Raw genomic sequence first — 18,633 nt, forward strand, 5'->3', positions numbered from 1 at the left:
TGCAGTTTGTCACATTCTAAAGAGAAATAAATACATATTAACAAAGATATCTGCTCCAACATTTGTCTTTAAATTAAAAGGTGAATACTACCTGAAAAAGAATCAGTATTAAGTCTGATCAGCCTGTAAATACATTATTTTTCTTACTCCACTTCCTGACAACTACGAACATCGGCCTCATTACGTCACAAACTCTGCAAAAAAGTTATCAGTTTACATAATTTGACCTTTATTGAACAAAATATCCACGATGACAGCAGTGAGAACAAATGCAGTGCGGATGTTTGACCAGCAGATGTCGCTGTTTTTACCGTCAAACACTCCGTTTCACCAGTTTACTCTCCTTCAGCAGTGAGTTCACGTGTTCTCAAGAAATCTGTACCATCGACTGGAGCCCCCCCCATGTCCATGAAGAAAAACTGACTTCAGATCAGCCGAAAAACAGAATCAGAAAAGCTGAAATGTTGTGAAGACTTTAAGATTGTTAGAAACAAGATTTGTTCACCAGACAGACCAAGAAACATAATAAAGAATAAAACTGACAGCAGACAAATACATTTGTGAAAAGGTGAACATCCAGAGTTCTCTTTAATCCTAGAAAGTCTTTGATACTAAATAACAATTACGTTAAAGGAATAGTTTGATATTTTTAAGGGAATACACGTAATTTGATTTCTTGCCGAGAGTGAAACGAGAAGCTCGATACCATTCTCATGTTTGTGTGATAAATACAGAGCTGGAGCCCGGAGGTGATTAGCTTAGCTTAGCATAATCACTGGAAACAGGGGGGAACGTTAGCCTGGCTCAGTTCAAAGTACAAATAACAAACAGCTCACTAATTAACACGTTTCATCTTGTTTGTTTTATTTGTACAAAAACAGGAATTTTAAATATTTATGAGTAGTTTGTTGGCCACCAGCGACCGGGTGCAGTGACATCCCAAAACAACAAACTATTCCTTTAAAACAAGACGGCGCCACATGAGACGGTACTGATGAGGGCAGAACAGGATATCGAGGACAGAAAACAAGATTCTGAGCTGCAGTTCTCTTGATGGAAACTGATGGCGAATAGATTTTTGTTTTGTTGACTTGAGCAGAAAACGATTAGTCAATTAATTTTGATGATCGATTATCACAGTTTGAACAATTTCAAGTAAAAATGTCTAAATATTCTGTGTGAACACCCTCTCAGCTGTGAGGATTTGTTGCTTATCTCTTTTTTACATAATTATTAATATGCTAAATGGACAAAATAAGACATTGAAGAAGTAAACTTGGACTATAATTTTACCAATATATCAACATTTTATAGGTGTAACTGGTGGATTCAACAATTATAATCATTAGTCCCTGATAAACTAAACTTCTCGTTTTATTTATAAACAGTTAAAATATTCCACAAAGTCCGACTGTGTAAACTGTACTATATGATGATTAGTTTCCTCACAGATTCATCAATAACCTTTCAGCTAACACTCTTATATTCAAACTCTCGTCCTCCTACAGCGGCAGATTTATGTAAATACTGTAAATGATTGTCAACGCAAAAATAATTCAACGTAACAGCTCGATTATTTTAAAGGAGACAGTTCAGCAAAAAAACTAAAGTTCACTTCTTCATCCTGAAGGTCAAAACTGTAAAACTCAAGAACAATATCTCTTCATTAAAAAATTACAATTAATTTTTTCAACTAATGAGCAGTTTTATCTTCATGGAGGCAGTAAAATCGCTTCAATTATCTCAAGAGTTTAGTTTAACATCAACTTAAAAAGGTCTAATTTGTAACTTTAAGAATTAAAAAGACTAAAAAGGAGTAGACAAATGCTGTATATGTTGTTGAATTGCATTGAAATGTACTTAAAATATCCCAAATATTTCAACAATTTTGATTTGGTCGCCTGTCTGTAGCGTCATATCCTCTTCAGTCTACCAGAAGCTGCATTAACTGACTTTTTATGCAGGTTTAAGTCACATTTCTAGTGTTTTTTTTAGCTTTTAATTTAAACCGGATGAAGGATTTAGTCAGAGAAAACATTATCTGCTTAATTCAGAGTTTTAACCAGCGGGTCTGTTTGTTTTGGAGAGGAGACCTTTGTGGAAAAAACATGAACACTTAAATAAGAAGACAAAAACTTCCATGTAGATTTTTGGTGAACTGTCCCTTTAAAACTTTTGATGAACAAGTTTAGTAAGCAGAGAAAAATAGGAGGAGGTGAGGTTTAACTTTCACAGTGACGGATTATTAAAATAAACAAATAAAAAAAGAGCAGCAGGTTTAGCAGATTGTGTCTTTGTTTTCCTGCTGCTTAAAACTAAAGATTAAAATACTTAACTTATCATCTTGTGGCTGAGTTTAACATCTACGAGGTGTCAAACTGTTAATAAATGAAGGCGACGCACAGATCAACAGCTACAACAACTGAAAGTCATTTTTAAAAACGGATCTGTAAACAAAACCTTAAACGAAGGCCCCGAGAGTCAAAGTAAAAGCCGAGGAGCTTTTAAGGAAGCACATCTTTTCTCCAACAAGGCTTCACAGAGACTGAAGAAGAGCCGGAGGATAGTTGGGTGACAATCCGTCCGTTAACGTGGAAAAGATCAAAAAACACTGACAGGGTTTTAAAAAAAATATATCAATATCATTTCCTCCCAGAGAGTTGGTCACACGAGAAAACTTGTTCACAGAAGTCAGAATACAGAAAAAAGAAGGAAAGTTTCTTAAAATCCCTGGATTTAAGAATGGCAAGGAGCTGAGTTTGCGGAGGAACGGTATTTCAGGTACAATAACTTATATTTTGCTGTGAAAAACACACAAAAAAAAATGGGCGAAATATGGCGTTTACAACACAGTCATCCACATAGAATTCACACTCCCATGTATTTCATTGCTCAACACATTGTCTGAAATGACGATGCTGCTTTGCATTCCGAAGGAGTATTAAGGCCATTCTAAGTAAAAAATAAATAATCTATAATAATAATCTATGGAGTCAGCAGAGGGCGGTGATATTCACAGAGTAAAACTCAGAAATTCTCAGACTAAAATCACAAATTTACAAGAAAAAATTGTTTCGTTAAACACTGCAGAAACGTGATCTGAATGGTGCAAAATATATTCATTATATAAGTTTTCATTTATATCCATTAAAGAACACAGACAGAACATGAAAAAAAACCGCGTATATGCATCTTCGCTGTACCACGTTTTTACTCAATTTGAGTTTTTTCCAAACAAATCTATAACTTTATAGTTAGTTTATATATATATATTTTTAAGATTTTTATCTGGAAAATTTCCTGGAAATACATTAGAAAGTCATCCACAAATAATTCACACTTCCATGTATTTGATGTAAAAATAAATATTCTATGGAACTGAGTAATATTCAGACAGATAAACACTCAAATTGTGAGATAAAAGTTGTAAATTTTAAAGTAAATTTTTCTTGGCCGTACTACTTTTTTCCTCAATTTAAGTGTTTTACCCACAAATCTTTAACTTTTTAATCTCAAAGAATATCCACGTTTTCTTCTTATAAATTAAAGATTTTTATCTGGGAAATTCTGATTTCTTTTCCCATGAAATATTAATATTTCATATACCATGAAATATTAACTCTCCTCTCCCAGATCTGTTATTTATCTTTTAGGTTTTACCTAAAATGGCTTTAATACGCCGCCGGAGGTTAAACACTAGAAATCAAGCGTTAGCATTACATTAATGTGTTTTAAAGTTAAAAATTAGTTAAAAATTAAAGTTGAGCCAGGTAACTTTTCGCTTTTTATGTTCACACCTTAAAGCTGATTAGAAACCCAGTTCTGAGTAAACAAACTGAGAAATCTCTTTCCTCCAGGAAGAATTACTGCTGTTAGCCAGTTAAAACCTGCGAGTGAATAAGACACACTGAATCTACGTCTCTGCAGAAGTAAAACTGATAAACGCAGCAGATCATTAATACTTTAAGTTTAATCTATTTTCTTGCTAGAGAAATATTGCCTCGGGTGGAACTCACAGCTGTTTCTCGTTGTGATTTCCAGGTTGCATAAAGAAACTCTGACCAGTAAATTACAGCAAAATACTGTGTGAAGCTCCTGGAAAATGATCTGGAAGTAAACATTCTGGGAGGAAATGACTGATTTTGTTTCCAGACTCAACAAACAGAAAAAAAGAAAAAATCCAGCCAAAAAAATAAAAAAAGAGGCTCCATTAAAACACCAGAACTTTCCAGCCAGTGTGGACGAACGAGGATCCGAAGAAGAGGCAGTCCACCGCCTGGTCCACCAGCCAATCAAACACTACCTCCCGATTCCCGGAGCCGATGGTGACCCGCAGCTTGAAGTGGCCCCCCCCCTCGCTGAGGTTGTTGTTGCTGACGGGGAACAGGTTCACTAGCTCCATGTCAAAGGTCACGGCCGAGCCCAACATGACGGCCGGCAGCTGGTTGGTCATCTCTTTACCGTTGACGAACACGGCTCCTGAGAGGAAAACATCAACACAAACACTGGACTGTTACTAAGGACGGGAATCATTAGGATTATTATCGATACTCTTATCGGTTCTTTTTTATTATTTTGTGAGAAAAAAAAAGACGATTAATTAAGAGAAGAAGCAATATTTCTTAATTATTCTTGTATGTAAACAAATCTGGGCTCAAGTCCTGAGTCATGCCAAGAAAATTAGTGCTGAAAAGTGTTTATGATTGAACAAAACGATAACTAGGGATGAGTATCGTTAGGATTTTAATGGTACTAGTACTCTCATTGATACTGCTGCCGTCCGGTTCCTTATCAATACTCTTATCGGTTCTTTTTGATTATATTGTGCGAAAAGAAGACATTCATTGAAAAGAAAATTGACATTGCCTTACTAATAATGTATGTAAACCAATAGTTTGTCTTGAGCAGCAACACAACAAGTTCCAAAATACATTTGTTGCTAAACAATTAGCTAAGAGAGTGGAACGTTTCTCTCTGAAACACAGTGGAGAGTAAAAAGAAAGTGCAGCAGCTTTGTGTGTTTAATTGTAGTTTAGTTTGAGCATCAATTCAGAGTTACGCCAAGAAGATACAATCTAATTATAACGTAGAGTTAAAGATGCTCTGCAGAGTAAACAGACTCCTTGAGGTCAAACAAACATGTTGGAAGCATTTCCTTCAACATAAAACATCCATTTGTACTAAAGCTGAGTTTTGTTTAGAAAAATAAGATACCAGTTGCCTTAAAGTGACACTGACTTTATTTTTTTTATCTACTGTAAATGGAGGCATTCACAAAAATGCTGCCTCAGCATTGATTTTAATCAGATCAGTGTTGGTGGCATCTCTAAACGTTGAACCCCTGAAATACGAAGCGCTCCACGTCACCACAGCAATCACACAAGAACGCTTGTGGTGATTGGCTGAAAGCAAAACAATACAAATAGTATTTTTTTCTAGATCTGTGTACAAAAATGTGTGATTGCAGGAATAATTTAATGGAAGAAGTTTTTATACTACGAGGTACTGAGTTTCTTCTGTGTGTTCGGTCGCCTCTAAAATACTAAAATTAAATATATTACTTTCTCCTTTTTAATAAAACAGCTTCTTATAAGTCTCTTAAATTGATTTACTGCACAAAGTGAAATATGGCTATGCGACAATGTTTTGATTACATTGGACTTTGTTAAATTATCTGTAATTTAACTACAAGCTTAAGAATATAACCTTCTTTATCCTTTAAAATAAAACATAAAAGGACACCGTCGGTGTCAGCGTACCGTTGGTGGAAATGCAGACGGCCTGATCTCTCTGCAGAGACTCCGTTCCTTTCCTGCTGTCCACGCACACACCCAGACTGTCCCTCCGATCCATCTGACCTGTAGCGCACACATCCACACACACACACACACACACACACACACACACACACACACACACACACACACACACACACACACACACACACACACACACACACACACACATCCAAACAAAAGAGATAGGATTTACTCCTGAGTCTGAGACTGTGAGACAAACCCTCATCTATAATCTATAAAGTATCTGTGTGTGTTTGAGTCTTTTGTGCGTACTTGAAGGTGAGCGTCTGGCCGCAGAAGTAGGTGGGTGCTTTTGAGTAGAGGATGGGGCAGCGCGAGTGGGAGGAGTCATTGCGAAGAGCGATGTTCCTCCTGCTGCTGAGGATGTAGCCCTCGGAGCCCGGACACCACTCTGCACATCAGGAGACAAACACACGTTAAACAACTGGAACATTTAAGTGAGACTCACTGAACGCTGCAACGTCTGATTTGGCTTGAATGCATCATTAAGAAATCCGAGGAAAGATCTCTCTAATCCTGGACTAATAAAGACCTCTGAGTCTTGACCCACCGTGCGGTGCCAGAGTGGTGTACCCGGTCTGCGGGATGCTCCAGGGGCTCCACTCGGTGCGGCCCTCCCCGCGGGCGCAGACCCTGAACAGGTAGTCCGTGTGCGGGTCCAGGTGGAGGACCAGGAACTCACTGTCCCGACCGATGTAGGCGTCCTCGTACTGGCTCCCCCCGCTGCCGGAGCGCCGATGCTGCAGCCGGTAATCCGCAGGAGCAAAGTCCTCGTCGACCTTATGATGTCATAATAATATTAATAATAATAATAATGCCGTTTGCATCACTGTGAGTGTGTTCTGACGCCTCGCTGACCTTACACCAGCGGACCAGGATGCTGCCCGGTCTCTCCTGCAGCTCGTCTATCTGGACCGGCGGGTGGGAGGAGACGGAGCCGAGGCGGGACACCCGGTCCCTCAGGAGAACCAGCAGGGAGTCGTCCAGCTGGGCCGAGACACACGGCACGTCCACCAGCGCCGGAACCTCTGGAAGGCTGGAAGACGGACAGAAAACCAGAAAGAACCAGAATCAGAACTTTATTGCACAAAGCAGTAGATTTTTATGAGCTATTCTACTTTTTACTCAACTAAAAATTAGAAAAGGTTTAGTCACGGATTTGTTCATTAAATGATAATGACTTTGCTGTTTTAAATGAAGTTATATAACAGGTAGGGATGCCCCCAGAAGCTTGGTTCTAAACAGGAACTGGTTTTAAATGAGAAAAACCCAGAGTACTATATAGTATATGCAGACCAGAGTTAAGAGTTCTGCTATCGGTACTTTAAAAGTTCTGGAGTGAGATAAGATCCAACTGAGGCTACATTTTCCTCCAGTAGACGCTGAGAACACTCGTTGTCTCAAACTCAATAAAACCCTCACAAGTTAAGGGAGGAAACAGCAGCAGTTTATCACAACATCTGGACAACAAGCAGAACATCAGTCTGCAGAAATGATCAGTTTTCTACTGTTTGGAGATCAGCCGTCCATCCTCGTCCACTGCAGGTAACGTTCGTTTGATCAGAAGAACAGGATCATCAATGAAAGATCATCACTGAGATAATTGATTAGCTGAGAATGTGTTTTAAAGCTTCTTGTGTTGCTGCTCAAGAAAAACATTTTTTTACAATACAAGAATAATAAAGAAATGTAGATTATGTACTTAATAAATTGTCTTATTTTCTCACAATATATAATAATCAAAAAGAACTAATCAATAAGAGTACTAGTATTGATAAGTGGTCCCTCGTCTCATCCCACCTGTCCAGTTGGATGTGCATGGCCTTCTTGGTGAAACTGCCCAGTTTGTCCTCTTTCTCCCCGAGACCACAACGCAGAGCTGCTTCCCCTGGAGACACAGACTTTATTTAAATACTTAACACCTGTAGGACGTTAGTATATTTTATTAGGATATTTTAAATATGTATGATGTAACTCTCTGGAATTGATTGTGACATTTTATAAAAAAAAGTACAAAGGCAACTAATGTGTATTTTTAGATGTGGATTAATAACTGTTTAGCCACAAAAATGTCAGAAAATGTCATCTATGAATGTCTTGTTTTGTTTGACAAACAGTCAAAACCTCAAAGAATATATATATCATTTTTTATATTCAACACATGTATGATGTTCTTATCAGACTGGAATTGAAGGTGACATTTTATAAAAACTAAAAATGCAGCTAATGAGTATTTCTAATGTTGATTATTAACCGTTTAGCCCCTAAAAACAGCCCAAATCCCAAATATTATCTTAAATTATCACGTAACATCAGAACAATCAGTCCTTTTCTCTTGTCTGTCCCACAGTGGAGGTGTAAACGCCGTTGTTCGGGGTTCCTCACCTTCTCTCAGCAGCTCGTCGGCCTGCCCCAAGCCGTGCTCAATGAGGCTCTGGCAGTCGTCCAGCGGTTTGACGCTGTCCGCCTCGATGGCGTCCACCTCGGTCAGCAGGGCGTCCAGCCGCTCCGACAGCAGACGGCTCGCTGCCGCCTGCAGCTCCGTGAAGTGGCGCCGCAGGGCCTCGCGGGCCTGACCCGAGCTGCCACGCACCTGAAGGACAGAGGGAATAGTATATTCACATTCTCTCTTCTTTTATTTATGTTTCTGCACGCTTATAAAGGATAAATGATGAATAACTTTGTCATTTTAATCTTGTATTCAGTTCTTTTAGGGTGACTTTGTAACATCGGTCCAGACACTACAAAGGAAAAATAGCCTCTTGGCTCATTTACAGTAATGTTTTATTAATGTCCCTAACAAATAAACCGATAAATCAAATGTAACGAGAGGAAACTGAGCGAGTTGCTGGACTTTTGTAGGAAAACCAACAAAAAATGAGGAGTAACTTTTCTTAAGACATCATAGGCATGAGTTGAATGAGGATACGTTAAAAAAGGTTTTTTAAAGGAGCTCTATGGTTCAGAAGGCACTACTACTACTACTACTTCTACTACAACTACTAATACTACTAATACTACTTATAGCATACACAGACTACTCTCTCTGACAAGTAGCTCAACAGGAAGCTTGCAGATTGTCATCAGTGGTAGAGGTCATGTTTCATGTTTCAGTTCCTCTTTGCAGAACACACTTTTATAAACCAACACACACACACACACACACACACACACACACACACACACACACACACACACACACACACACACACACACACACACACACACACACACACACACACACACACACAGGGCTTCTGCCAGAATACACACTGAACTAGGTGTGTGTGTGTGTGTGGACTTTTCCACTGGAGACGAGGCATCACTTCCTGGCGACTAATACGATCAATATTTTTGGGGGGTTGATGGGGAAATAATGGTTGAACTAAAAATATGAGCGGACGCCATCAAACACGGGAGGAGACGTTTAGACGACAAATTGCTGCAGAGATAGTATTGTCTCTGTGTGTGTGTGTGTGTGTGTGTGTGTGTGTGTGTGTGTGTGTGTGTGTGTGTGTGTGTGTGTGTGTGTGTGTGTCATGTTTCCTTTAATCTGCTGGGGAACATCTCTCCTGCTTTGGGACAGAGGGGGGTTATGGGAAAGAAACATTGTGTCTGATGGAGCAGCTGGGTTTGGGTGGAGGGAGTCTCCTGTGTTTAAATCAACAGTATGAGAGCTAGTAACGTCAGCAGCACCGCTGACGGCTAACATACGAAGGTTCAGTTCAGTTACATTATGATGCGTTCAGGCTCTGTTCAGTGAAAATGAGTATTGGGTAAATGTAAATTATAATGTTATCAAGTGTAATCTGTAAAATGTAGTGGTGGTGATAAACTTGAATAAATCCGGTAGTTTGAAGGAGATGTTTCCACCTTAATATAAAATAGATATTAGAGATGAATTATGAGCTGTTCAATAATAAGTTTCAAAAATATACATTTGAGGAAATATTTTGCAGCCAAATTGAATTGTTTATGCCAAACGTGAGAATAAACAAAGCTTAAGGACTTTTGAATATCAAACAACACAGATATTAAATCGATAATTGACGCGGGGAAAAAAAACAACATCAATGTGACCATTCAAGCCCCCATAAAAAACAATTTGGCTTTTTTGGGTGCAAATAGACAACAAGATAAAAGCAGGAGCCATGCTAGCTTTTTCCCTTCGTTTCCAGTCTTTATGCTAAGCTAAGCTAACTGGGTGTTGCCTCACATGTAGCGTACAGACATAAAGAGGCATATCTGTGTTCTGATGTAACTCAGAGAGTCTGATGTTTGTGGACGAGGATCCGTCCTCGTCTTTCTATTCTAGAGAAACAGGAAACAGCAGCTTTGTTTATAGCTGGAGGAGAAAATCTAGACAGGAAGAGGACGGAAGAGATAACGGAGAGAATCTACTCTCCTGGGAGTCTGATGGGTTAAAGGTTTAATAGTACTATGAAGACTGGTTAATAGAGAGAATACATCAAAATCATCATCAAGAGGAATAGAACCAAGTACATTTACTAAAGTACTGTACTTGTAGTTTACTTGAATATTACCTTTTTTATTCTACTTTCTATTTGCATTCTTCTACATCTCAGAGGTAAATATTGTACTTTTTACTTCACTACATCTCAGAGGTAAATATTGTATTTTTGTTCTTTTTAGAGATACGTGGTTCTCACAGGACAGAGACGCTACAAACATATGTTGATCTTATAGAATATGATGCATTGCTGATTTATAAACAGCCAGATGGTGGCACTATCCTGCTCTTTGTTATTCTATATTAAATGTGAGCAGCGTTCATGCAGCGTTGTGATCAGACTGTGGTACCTGTTTGCGGGCCTGGTTGAGGCCATTCACACGCTGCTGGAGTTCACTGCGGTAGTTCTGGGCCGCCTCGATGCTTTCTTTAGCCTCCTGCAGCAACAAGTCCACCTCAACAGACATCCTCCCTCCTCCTGAGACAAACCAGAAGAGAGAGGAGTATTTACAGAACACAACCAGAAATGCAGTCCAACCTGAAACTAGACACAAACGCAATCACATACTGTGTTTCATAGAGAGTAAAATGAGTGCAGCAGAATGTTTCAGCTCATGTGAAGAATCTTTATTTATCTAAAATGACTGCTCCTTCCAGGGCTTCACCAAGTCCCTGACTATTAATTGATTAATTTATTTTAACTTTACTATAATTTATATATAATTTAATATTCTTTTTAATTATTGTACTTATTATAAGTCATTGTATTTTATTATCTTTATTTTAATTTCTTTATTATTTTATTTACTTTATTTTAGTATGTTTATCATTTTTATTATTGTTACTAATTTATGTTATATTTTATTTATTTGTGTTATTATTTGTATTGTCATTTTTTATTTATGTATTTTGTACATCTTTTTTAGTTTGTATTATTATCATAAGATAAGATAAGATAAGATAATCCTTTATTAGTCCCGCAGCGGGGAAATTTGCAGGCTTACAGCAGCATAGAGTAAAATGCACACGAGAGACATAGTAGAAGAAAGACAAGATAAAAATAAAAAATGAAAGTAAAAAAAACAAGCAATAAAAAACAGTAGAAAAATCAACAATAACTGAAATATTATATTTACAGACAGAAAAACCTATTTTAACTATTATTGCACAGTGTAATGTGTAATGTATTGCACAGGTTTTTATTGTCATGTTTTTATTGTCATGTGTCATGTGGTCTGCTGGGAGCAGAGTTGGTTGTGCAGCCTGACAGCAGCAGGAAGGAAGGACCTGCGGTACCTCTCCTTCACACACCGGGGGTGAAGCAGCCGGTGGCTGAAGGAGCTGCACAGAGCTGCCAGGGTGTCCTGCATGGGGGGAGGTATTGTTCATCAGGGATGACAGCTTGGCCATCACCCTCCTGTCTCCCACCACCTCCACCGTATCCAGTGGACACCCCAGCACACTGCTGGCCTTCATTGTCAACTTTTGGAATCATTATTATAATTTATCGTTAATATTACTATTATTATTATCATCATTATTTATGTAGTTATGAACTAAATCATCAACATCATTTTTAACATTTATGCACCCATTTCCTTCCATTTATCCTGCTCCTCCGCAGTTTTTCACCAGAATCCCACTAAAAAAATAAAAAGTCTGTACCATATTTAAATCATAACGTCTTGTGTCAAGGTTTGCATATGTAATTACATCTTTGTCCGTCTGTCTGATTTGTCACGTGTTTGTACTATATCACACCTGCAAAATAAAATATAATCAATATTTACATTTTTAAACACACACAATTAGAAGATGCTTCCTATTTTCATGTTAAGAATTTCATGTTTTTCACACATAAATGTGAACAGTTTTCACTGGTACTACTTCATACCAAATATCAAAGAAAACAGTTTACAGGTTTTCTATGAATATGTGTTGCTGTTGAATTTTTAGGGTCTGAACATTTTTTTCTTCTAAATAAACTTGCAAAAAAAGTCTAGTTTTCACTTTGTCATTACTCAATGTACTTGTCCTCCACCACAAAAAACTACAAGGTACAACTCAGCATGCAGAGAATTTTGACTAGTAGAGGATGTGTGGCAACAAGAAAACCACTTCCTCCCGCTACCAGAGAGTTAAAAACACCACTTTAAGAGTGACTTCAGTACAATACAATATTCATAAGGTGTGCTCAGTCTGATAAAAATAAAACACGTAACTTGTTATGCAGTCGTGACCCCAGAATAGAAAACTCTCATGAAGTCAGTTTGTCAAGCTCCTTCCTGTGACCTTCAGAATCCACTATCAAAGATCATTAAAATAATAAAATGATGGTGCTCCACGGCCACGTTTGGTTATTTTGGCTGCATGTTAATGTTAAAGCCGGTCGGTGAATGTGGGAAAACTGATAGCAGAGAACAAAGTAACATCAACATGTCGAGATCGTCTAACATCAGCGTTAAAGTCACAGCATTCAAACACACGAAGCTGCTTCTAAAAGTCTGCAACACGACTCACAGAAACACTTTCCCAACAGTATAAACAACAAAATGCATCATATTTCTCACTATTTTTCACCAAAAAACTCTCAATTTTAAATGTAGAGCCTCAGTTTGAGTTCAAGGCTTGAAAATATGGAAACAATATGCACAACATCACAGTGTAGCAGCATCATTTTTTCCAAAAATAAAAGGTGTTGCTAATTCACTTATTTGGAGTTTATAGCACCAATGTAACCAGAAACTATGACTGAAAGATTGACTTGAGAGCAAAAACATTGTGGAAATGTGTTCACTCTGCAGACAAAACAAAAGATGAATTTCCTTTTAGACTAAATGTCTTCCTGTCAAAAGCTATCTATTTACAGTGCAAGAACTTGAACAGATTAATGCCTTTTCTGTGATTTAATTTAATTAATTTGTGGTTAATGTAATCCCACAGCCTGGGGACAAATCATAGCATTTTCTGTCAGATTAACATAAAACCAAAAGATATTTACTGTGATATAAAATTGAGAAAATGAAGTCGTCACATTTGAGAAGCTGGAGCAAGCCAATGCTTTGCATTTCTGCAACACTGTTCCTGATCGACTATTAGACTAAATATTTGAGCTAATCTGATTAATATCTCTCTTTGTGACTGTGCATCACTCAAATATTCTGTTTCACTTGGACTTTAATGCATCTCATGAAGCTTTTGTTGTTGTTTTATTATAAAAAATACACTAAGGCACCTTTGGGGAAAAGACCTTCCCTTTAATAACCCTCTCCTGACCAAATATGAACAAATACCTACATATAATAACGCCACTAACACCACACCCAAAAGCAATAAGTCTCCTGCTCCTTCACTTCAATCTTCAGGTGTTAAAGTCTTCAAATGATGAAGGTTTAAACTTGAGCTGAAAGTAATGACACAACCTGCTGCGGTCGGCCGGCTTCCTTTACAGCATCTTAAGAGGAAGTCAAGCTTCATGCTTCTGCCACATACAGTATCACCATGTGACCCAGCAGAGCATCTTACAATAAACCACCTATGATTGTAGCATCTCAATATTAAATCCATAATGAGCTCATCCAAGTTCTGCACAACACAGGACCATGAAAACACTAATTAGGCCTATCAATATGTAAATATCAGAAGTATGCACTAGAAAAGTCTGTGTGTACGATTAAACATCTTATTTTACTTGCAAGATAAGAGACATAACCTGTGATCTGTGTCATATTGTCATAGGAATATTTTCTCATTTTGCATTTTTGTTTGTGTCCAGAATCTGATAGGACTGCAGATTATTATCTTGATCATTTGATTAAGCCGTTTATTTCCTAAAAGGCCAAGATTTGTTTTCAAATTGTTTGTTTTTCGGCTAGTGGCACATGAGGTAGAGCGCTTGACCCGCAACCACAAGGTCGGTGGTTCGAACCCCTCTACAGGCAACATGCCGAGGTATCCTTGAGCGAGACACCTAACCCCAAAATTGCTCCCCGGGTGCTTCATTGCAGCCCACTGCTCCTCCGGGATGGGTCAAATGCAGAGAAAAGATTTTTTCTTTTTTTGCTAATCCGATCCCAGAGCTCTACTCAAATATCTTCTTTTGTCAATCAAACAGTCTAATACACAAAATATATTTCATTTACGGTCATTTTTCTCAAATAAAAAGCAACAAAATCCTCACGTTTTTGTCTGAAAAGAGACTGAAACAATTAACCAATTAAGAAAGCATTTGTAGATTACTGTTTCAGCCCTTATGTACTTAATACAATCATAAGAGATTTTTTGGTTTTAAGTTAAACAGTCAAACATTTTGACAAACCCTCAACCAGTAAACTGTTCTCCAGTTTATGCATTAAAACACCCACATGAATGCAAATGTAGGGCTACATAATTTATGCAGGCATGCACGCCGACATAAACACGCACACAGATATTAGTCCTCCTCTCTTTCTGCTAACAAACTGCCAAAAACAGCAGCCGTTAACTTTCCTTTTTATAATCTAAAAAAAAAAGGACACTCTCTCTCTTTCTCTCTATTTAATCCTTTGGCTTATAATCCCTCCAAAATCTCAAACTTGTTTGTCCGATAGCACAGAATAGCTCTTGTTTATAGTTTTATAATACTGTAAAAATCTGTATTCTTTATGCATTTTTTTATGCAAATGTGCAGCCAGAGATTTGCCAGCGTTGGGAGTATTTAGGTCAACCTGCATGGAATGATGTCCTACTGTCCTGCTTTCAGAGGTCTGTCAGACTGTTTACGAGTTTAGAAAAATGTATGTGACCCAACAAGTCCTGCTTCTGGGGATAAAGTGCTAAAGAGGCTTTGCATGAAGCGAGACAAGCCACATATTTCACATAGATTTTGGTCAGAATGCAGCAAGAACAGGCTTTAAATACAAAAGTTGTTTTTTGTGTTTATTCTGCTGTGTTTTAATATTCTAATTTAACTGTATGTGATGCAGTTTTTGAAGTACATAAACTGTTTTATTATGCTTCAAACCTTCAGAAACCCCCCCCCCCCCCCCCAAAAAAAAAAAATCCACTTTGTTTTGATGTTTTCATAACACTTGAATGCCCCAATTTGATTTCTCAATGTTTCATATTTCAATAAGTTGCATGCAACTACTTCAAGCATGCTGCACGTGCTCTGACTAATATACAAGTTATGCAAGGCACTCGAGTGCAAAGCCATATTATTGTTATTATTAGAGCAGACTTCTGTCGAGAAGAGACAACAGGACACAACATGTCTCAACTCGCTCAGAAATACTTCCGTATTTTTTGTAGTCCTTTTGCATCAAATGAATCCTCCGCCCACCTGCACCGAGGCTTTCCTGGTCTTATTTAGAAGTTCAAGAACTTAAAATGCATAATTATATAATGCACGCTGCATAGTTGTATCTATGTTAATACCTGTTAATATCAATGCATCTGGCTCGTGGAGATAATCCCAGACTCCCTTAAGAAATCTGCTATTTTTAAGTTGGCGTTGCTCTCAGCAAACCAGCCTTCCTCATATAAACATAATTAAGAGTTTTTCTTATTTATGGATGTCTTAGAGTGAATTCGGCGTAGAATCTGTTCACATTGAAGCATCTTTATCCATTAAAATGTCCACTTCAATAGGTGGTGGTCACATGTTGGTGGAAGATTGTGTGGTCAGAAAGACAATGAAACTTGGATCATGCTCAGCTGAGCAAACACAACAAACTACAACAGAAAACAACCACTACATTGTTTCAGATTAAAAGTAGACGTTCTCATGTAGATAAACCTGCAAACGTACCTTTTTTTCTCACAGCTTTCTGGTGGCCATTTAATCCCGATAAAGTCGTGAATCAGCTCGAAGCCGCCGCTAGATCTGCCCAAGTTTTGCCCAAGTCCAGAAATGACACTTCCGAGGCTTTCGGGCTAGCAGCCAATCACAGGCAAGATGCATTTGATTGACGGGGAAACGGGCCAATCGGATTGAGTTATGCTTTGTTCTCCCCTCCCCTTCATCAAACCGATGTATTAGTAGTGGAACTGATGACAGTTGATTTGTGCACAAATATGGTACACATAAGTTGTTGTAGTGTGTATTTATTTATTCTATTTAACATTGTATTTATGATAGATTTAGTAATATGTTGTGTCATTTCCACATACATACACATATTTAAGTCGATGGAACAACACGTGCATTTTTCGTCCTTCTTTATTTTTAAAATAATTTTATTTTACACAATTGGAAATATGTATATATAGGTGTCTCATTACCAAGGTGTCACACAAGAAACATCTCATGATGGGTAAAAGCAAAGAGCTCTCTCAAGACCTTCGCAACCTTATTGTTGCAAAACATACTGATGGCATTGATTACAGAAGGATTTCTAAACTTCTGAATGTTTCAGTGAGCACTGTTGGGGCCCTAATCCGGAAGTGGAAAGAACATAACTTCACTATAAACCGGCCACGACCAGATACTCCTCGCAAGATTTCTGACAGAGGAGAAAGAATTATCAGAAGAGTTGTCCAAGAGCCAAGGTCCACTTGTGGAGAGCTTCAGAAAGACCTGGAATTAGCAGGTACAATTGTTTCAAAGAAAACAATAAGTAATGCACTCAACCACCGTGGCCTGTATGCACGCTCACCATGCAAGACTCCATTGCTGAAGAAAAAGCATGTTGAAGCTCGTTTAAAGTTTGCTGCACAACATTTAGAAAAGCCTGTGAAATACTGGGAGGATATAGTCTGGTCAGATGAGACCGAAATTGAACTCTTTGGATGCCATAACACACACCATGTTTGGAGGTCAAATGTCACTGCACATCACCCCAAAAACACCATACCAACAGTGAAGTTTGGAGGTGGGAACATCATGGTGTGGGGCTGTTTTTCAGTATACGGCACTGGCAAACTTCATATAATTGAAGGAAGGATAAAAATCTGCTGCCATCTACCAGGATGATGAAGATGAAATGAGGGTGGACATTTCAGCAAGACAATGATCCCAAACACACAGCCAAGGAAACTCTCAATTGGTTTCAGAGAAAGAAAATAAAGCTGCTAGAATGGCCCAGCCAATCACCTGACTTGAATCCAATAGAAAATCTATGGAAAGAACTAAAGATCAGAGTTCATAGAAGAAGCCCACGGAACCTTCAAGAGTTGAAGACTGTTTGTGTGGAAGAATGGGACAAAATCACACCTGAGCAATGCATGGGACTAGTTTCTCCATACAGGAGGCGTCTTGAAGCTGTCATTACCAACAAAGGCTTTTGTACGAAGTATTAAATCAATTTCAGTAAGCGTGTTCAATACTTTTTCCCTGTGTCATTCCATTTTATTACAAATAACTTAATTTCTGAACTTATTTGTTTTGTTTTCTTTGTATGTATGGATTACTTGGGTTGTTACCGACATCTGGTGAACATTTCATGTCAATAGCACCTTTAGAAATATATTTACTGAGAAAAATGGTGACGTGTTCAATACTTATTTTACCCGCTGTATATATATATTCAGAGTTTGTCACTTTATGTGGTTGGTATTGGTACATCCAATTATGTGTTTAATCTAACTGCATTAACTTTTATTTGTACAGATACTTAGATCCCCATCTCCCCTAAAAATAGAGTTTGTGGGGGTGAAAAACTATTAAGCAGTCAACTTAGTCGTATAACATAACTGATCCTGCAACAGTTAATGTAATAAATCAAATAATAAGTCACGAATGCACATCATGTGGTGCATATTTCATAATCAAATAGCCTGGAAGAACACAGAGCAAGACAAAAAGTAAAGTATAATGAATCAGAGGTTTGACAGTTGAGGGTAACCAGGTTTATTTCCTTTCTCAGGTACCAGGTGAGATAATTGGCTCTGTGTGGAGTTACATCGCCTTCTACAGGTTATAATGAATACAGCATGTGTGCACTGCATCTGAAAACTTTTGGCTCCTTTCATCCTGTATAGGTCCAAGATTCTTAAAGATCCATGTTTGATGGATCAGAGAGATCATTTCATATCCATCCCTGAGAAGTTTCCCCATATTAAATTCAGCGTATTGCAATTGTTTCACTGTTAAACCTTATACATTTGCTGGAGTGCGTTTGAGAGACCCACAGATGAGGCAGGAGTCCAAGTTTCATTTTATTTTCCTTTTCATTTCTTTACATGTAACTAGCTCAACAAAAATAGAGTGTGACATTAAAGGAAAACCAAACATTTGAATAAGGAAACGCACTTACAGAACGCACACAACATGACTATAGGGTGAAAAAGAAAGAACAAATGGAGGAGGACAGTGTTATATATATATATATGTATATGCAGCTTCTCATTATGGTGGAGGGGTTG

General features: G+C 38.0%; 1 protein-coding gene across 1 annotated transcript; it reads right to left on the reverse strand.

The window, feature by feature from the left end:
* Positions 1–214: 214 nt before the first annotated feature.
* On the reverse strand, positions 215–16,153 carry crlf3 (cytokine receptor-like factor 3). The gene is made up of 9 exons (XM_054607151.1): positions 16,079–16,153; positions 10,641–10,768; positions 8,205–8,412; positions 7,620–7,707; positions 6,678–6,855; positions 6,370–6,598; positions 6,071–6,210; positions 5,760–5,871; positions 215–4,479 (listed from the first exon to the last, which is right to left on the reverse strand). Exons 2-9 carry the CDS (start codon positions 10,755–10,757, stop codon positions 4,211–4,213), a joined length of 1,341 nt encoding a protein of 446 aa, XP_054463126.1. The 5' UTR covers positions 10,758–10,768; positions 16,079–16,153; the 3' UTR covers positions 215–4,210.
* Positions 16,154–18,633: the final 2,480 nt, after the last annotated feature.

Source organism: Anoplopoma fimbria, chromosome 11 (genome assembly GCF_027596085.1).
Source record: "Anoplopoma fimbria isolate UVic2021 breed Golden Eagle Sablefish chromosome 11, Afim_UVic_2022, whole genome shotgun sequence".
Classification (NCBI taxonomy): Eukaryota; Metazoa; Chordata; class Actinopteri; order Perciformes; family Anoplopomatidae; genus Anoplopoma; species Anoplopoma fimbria.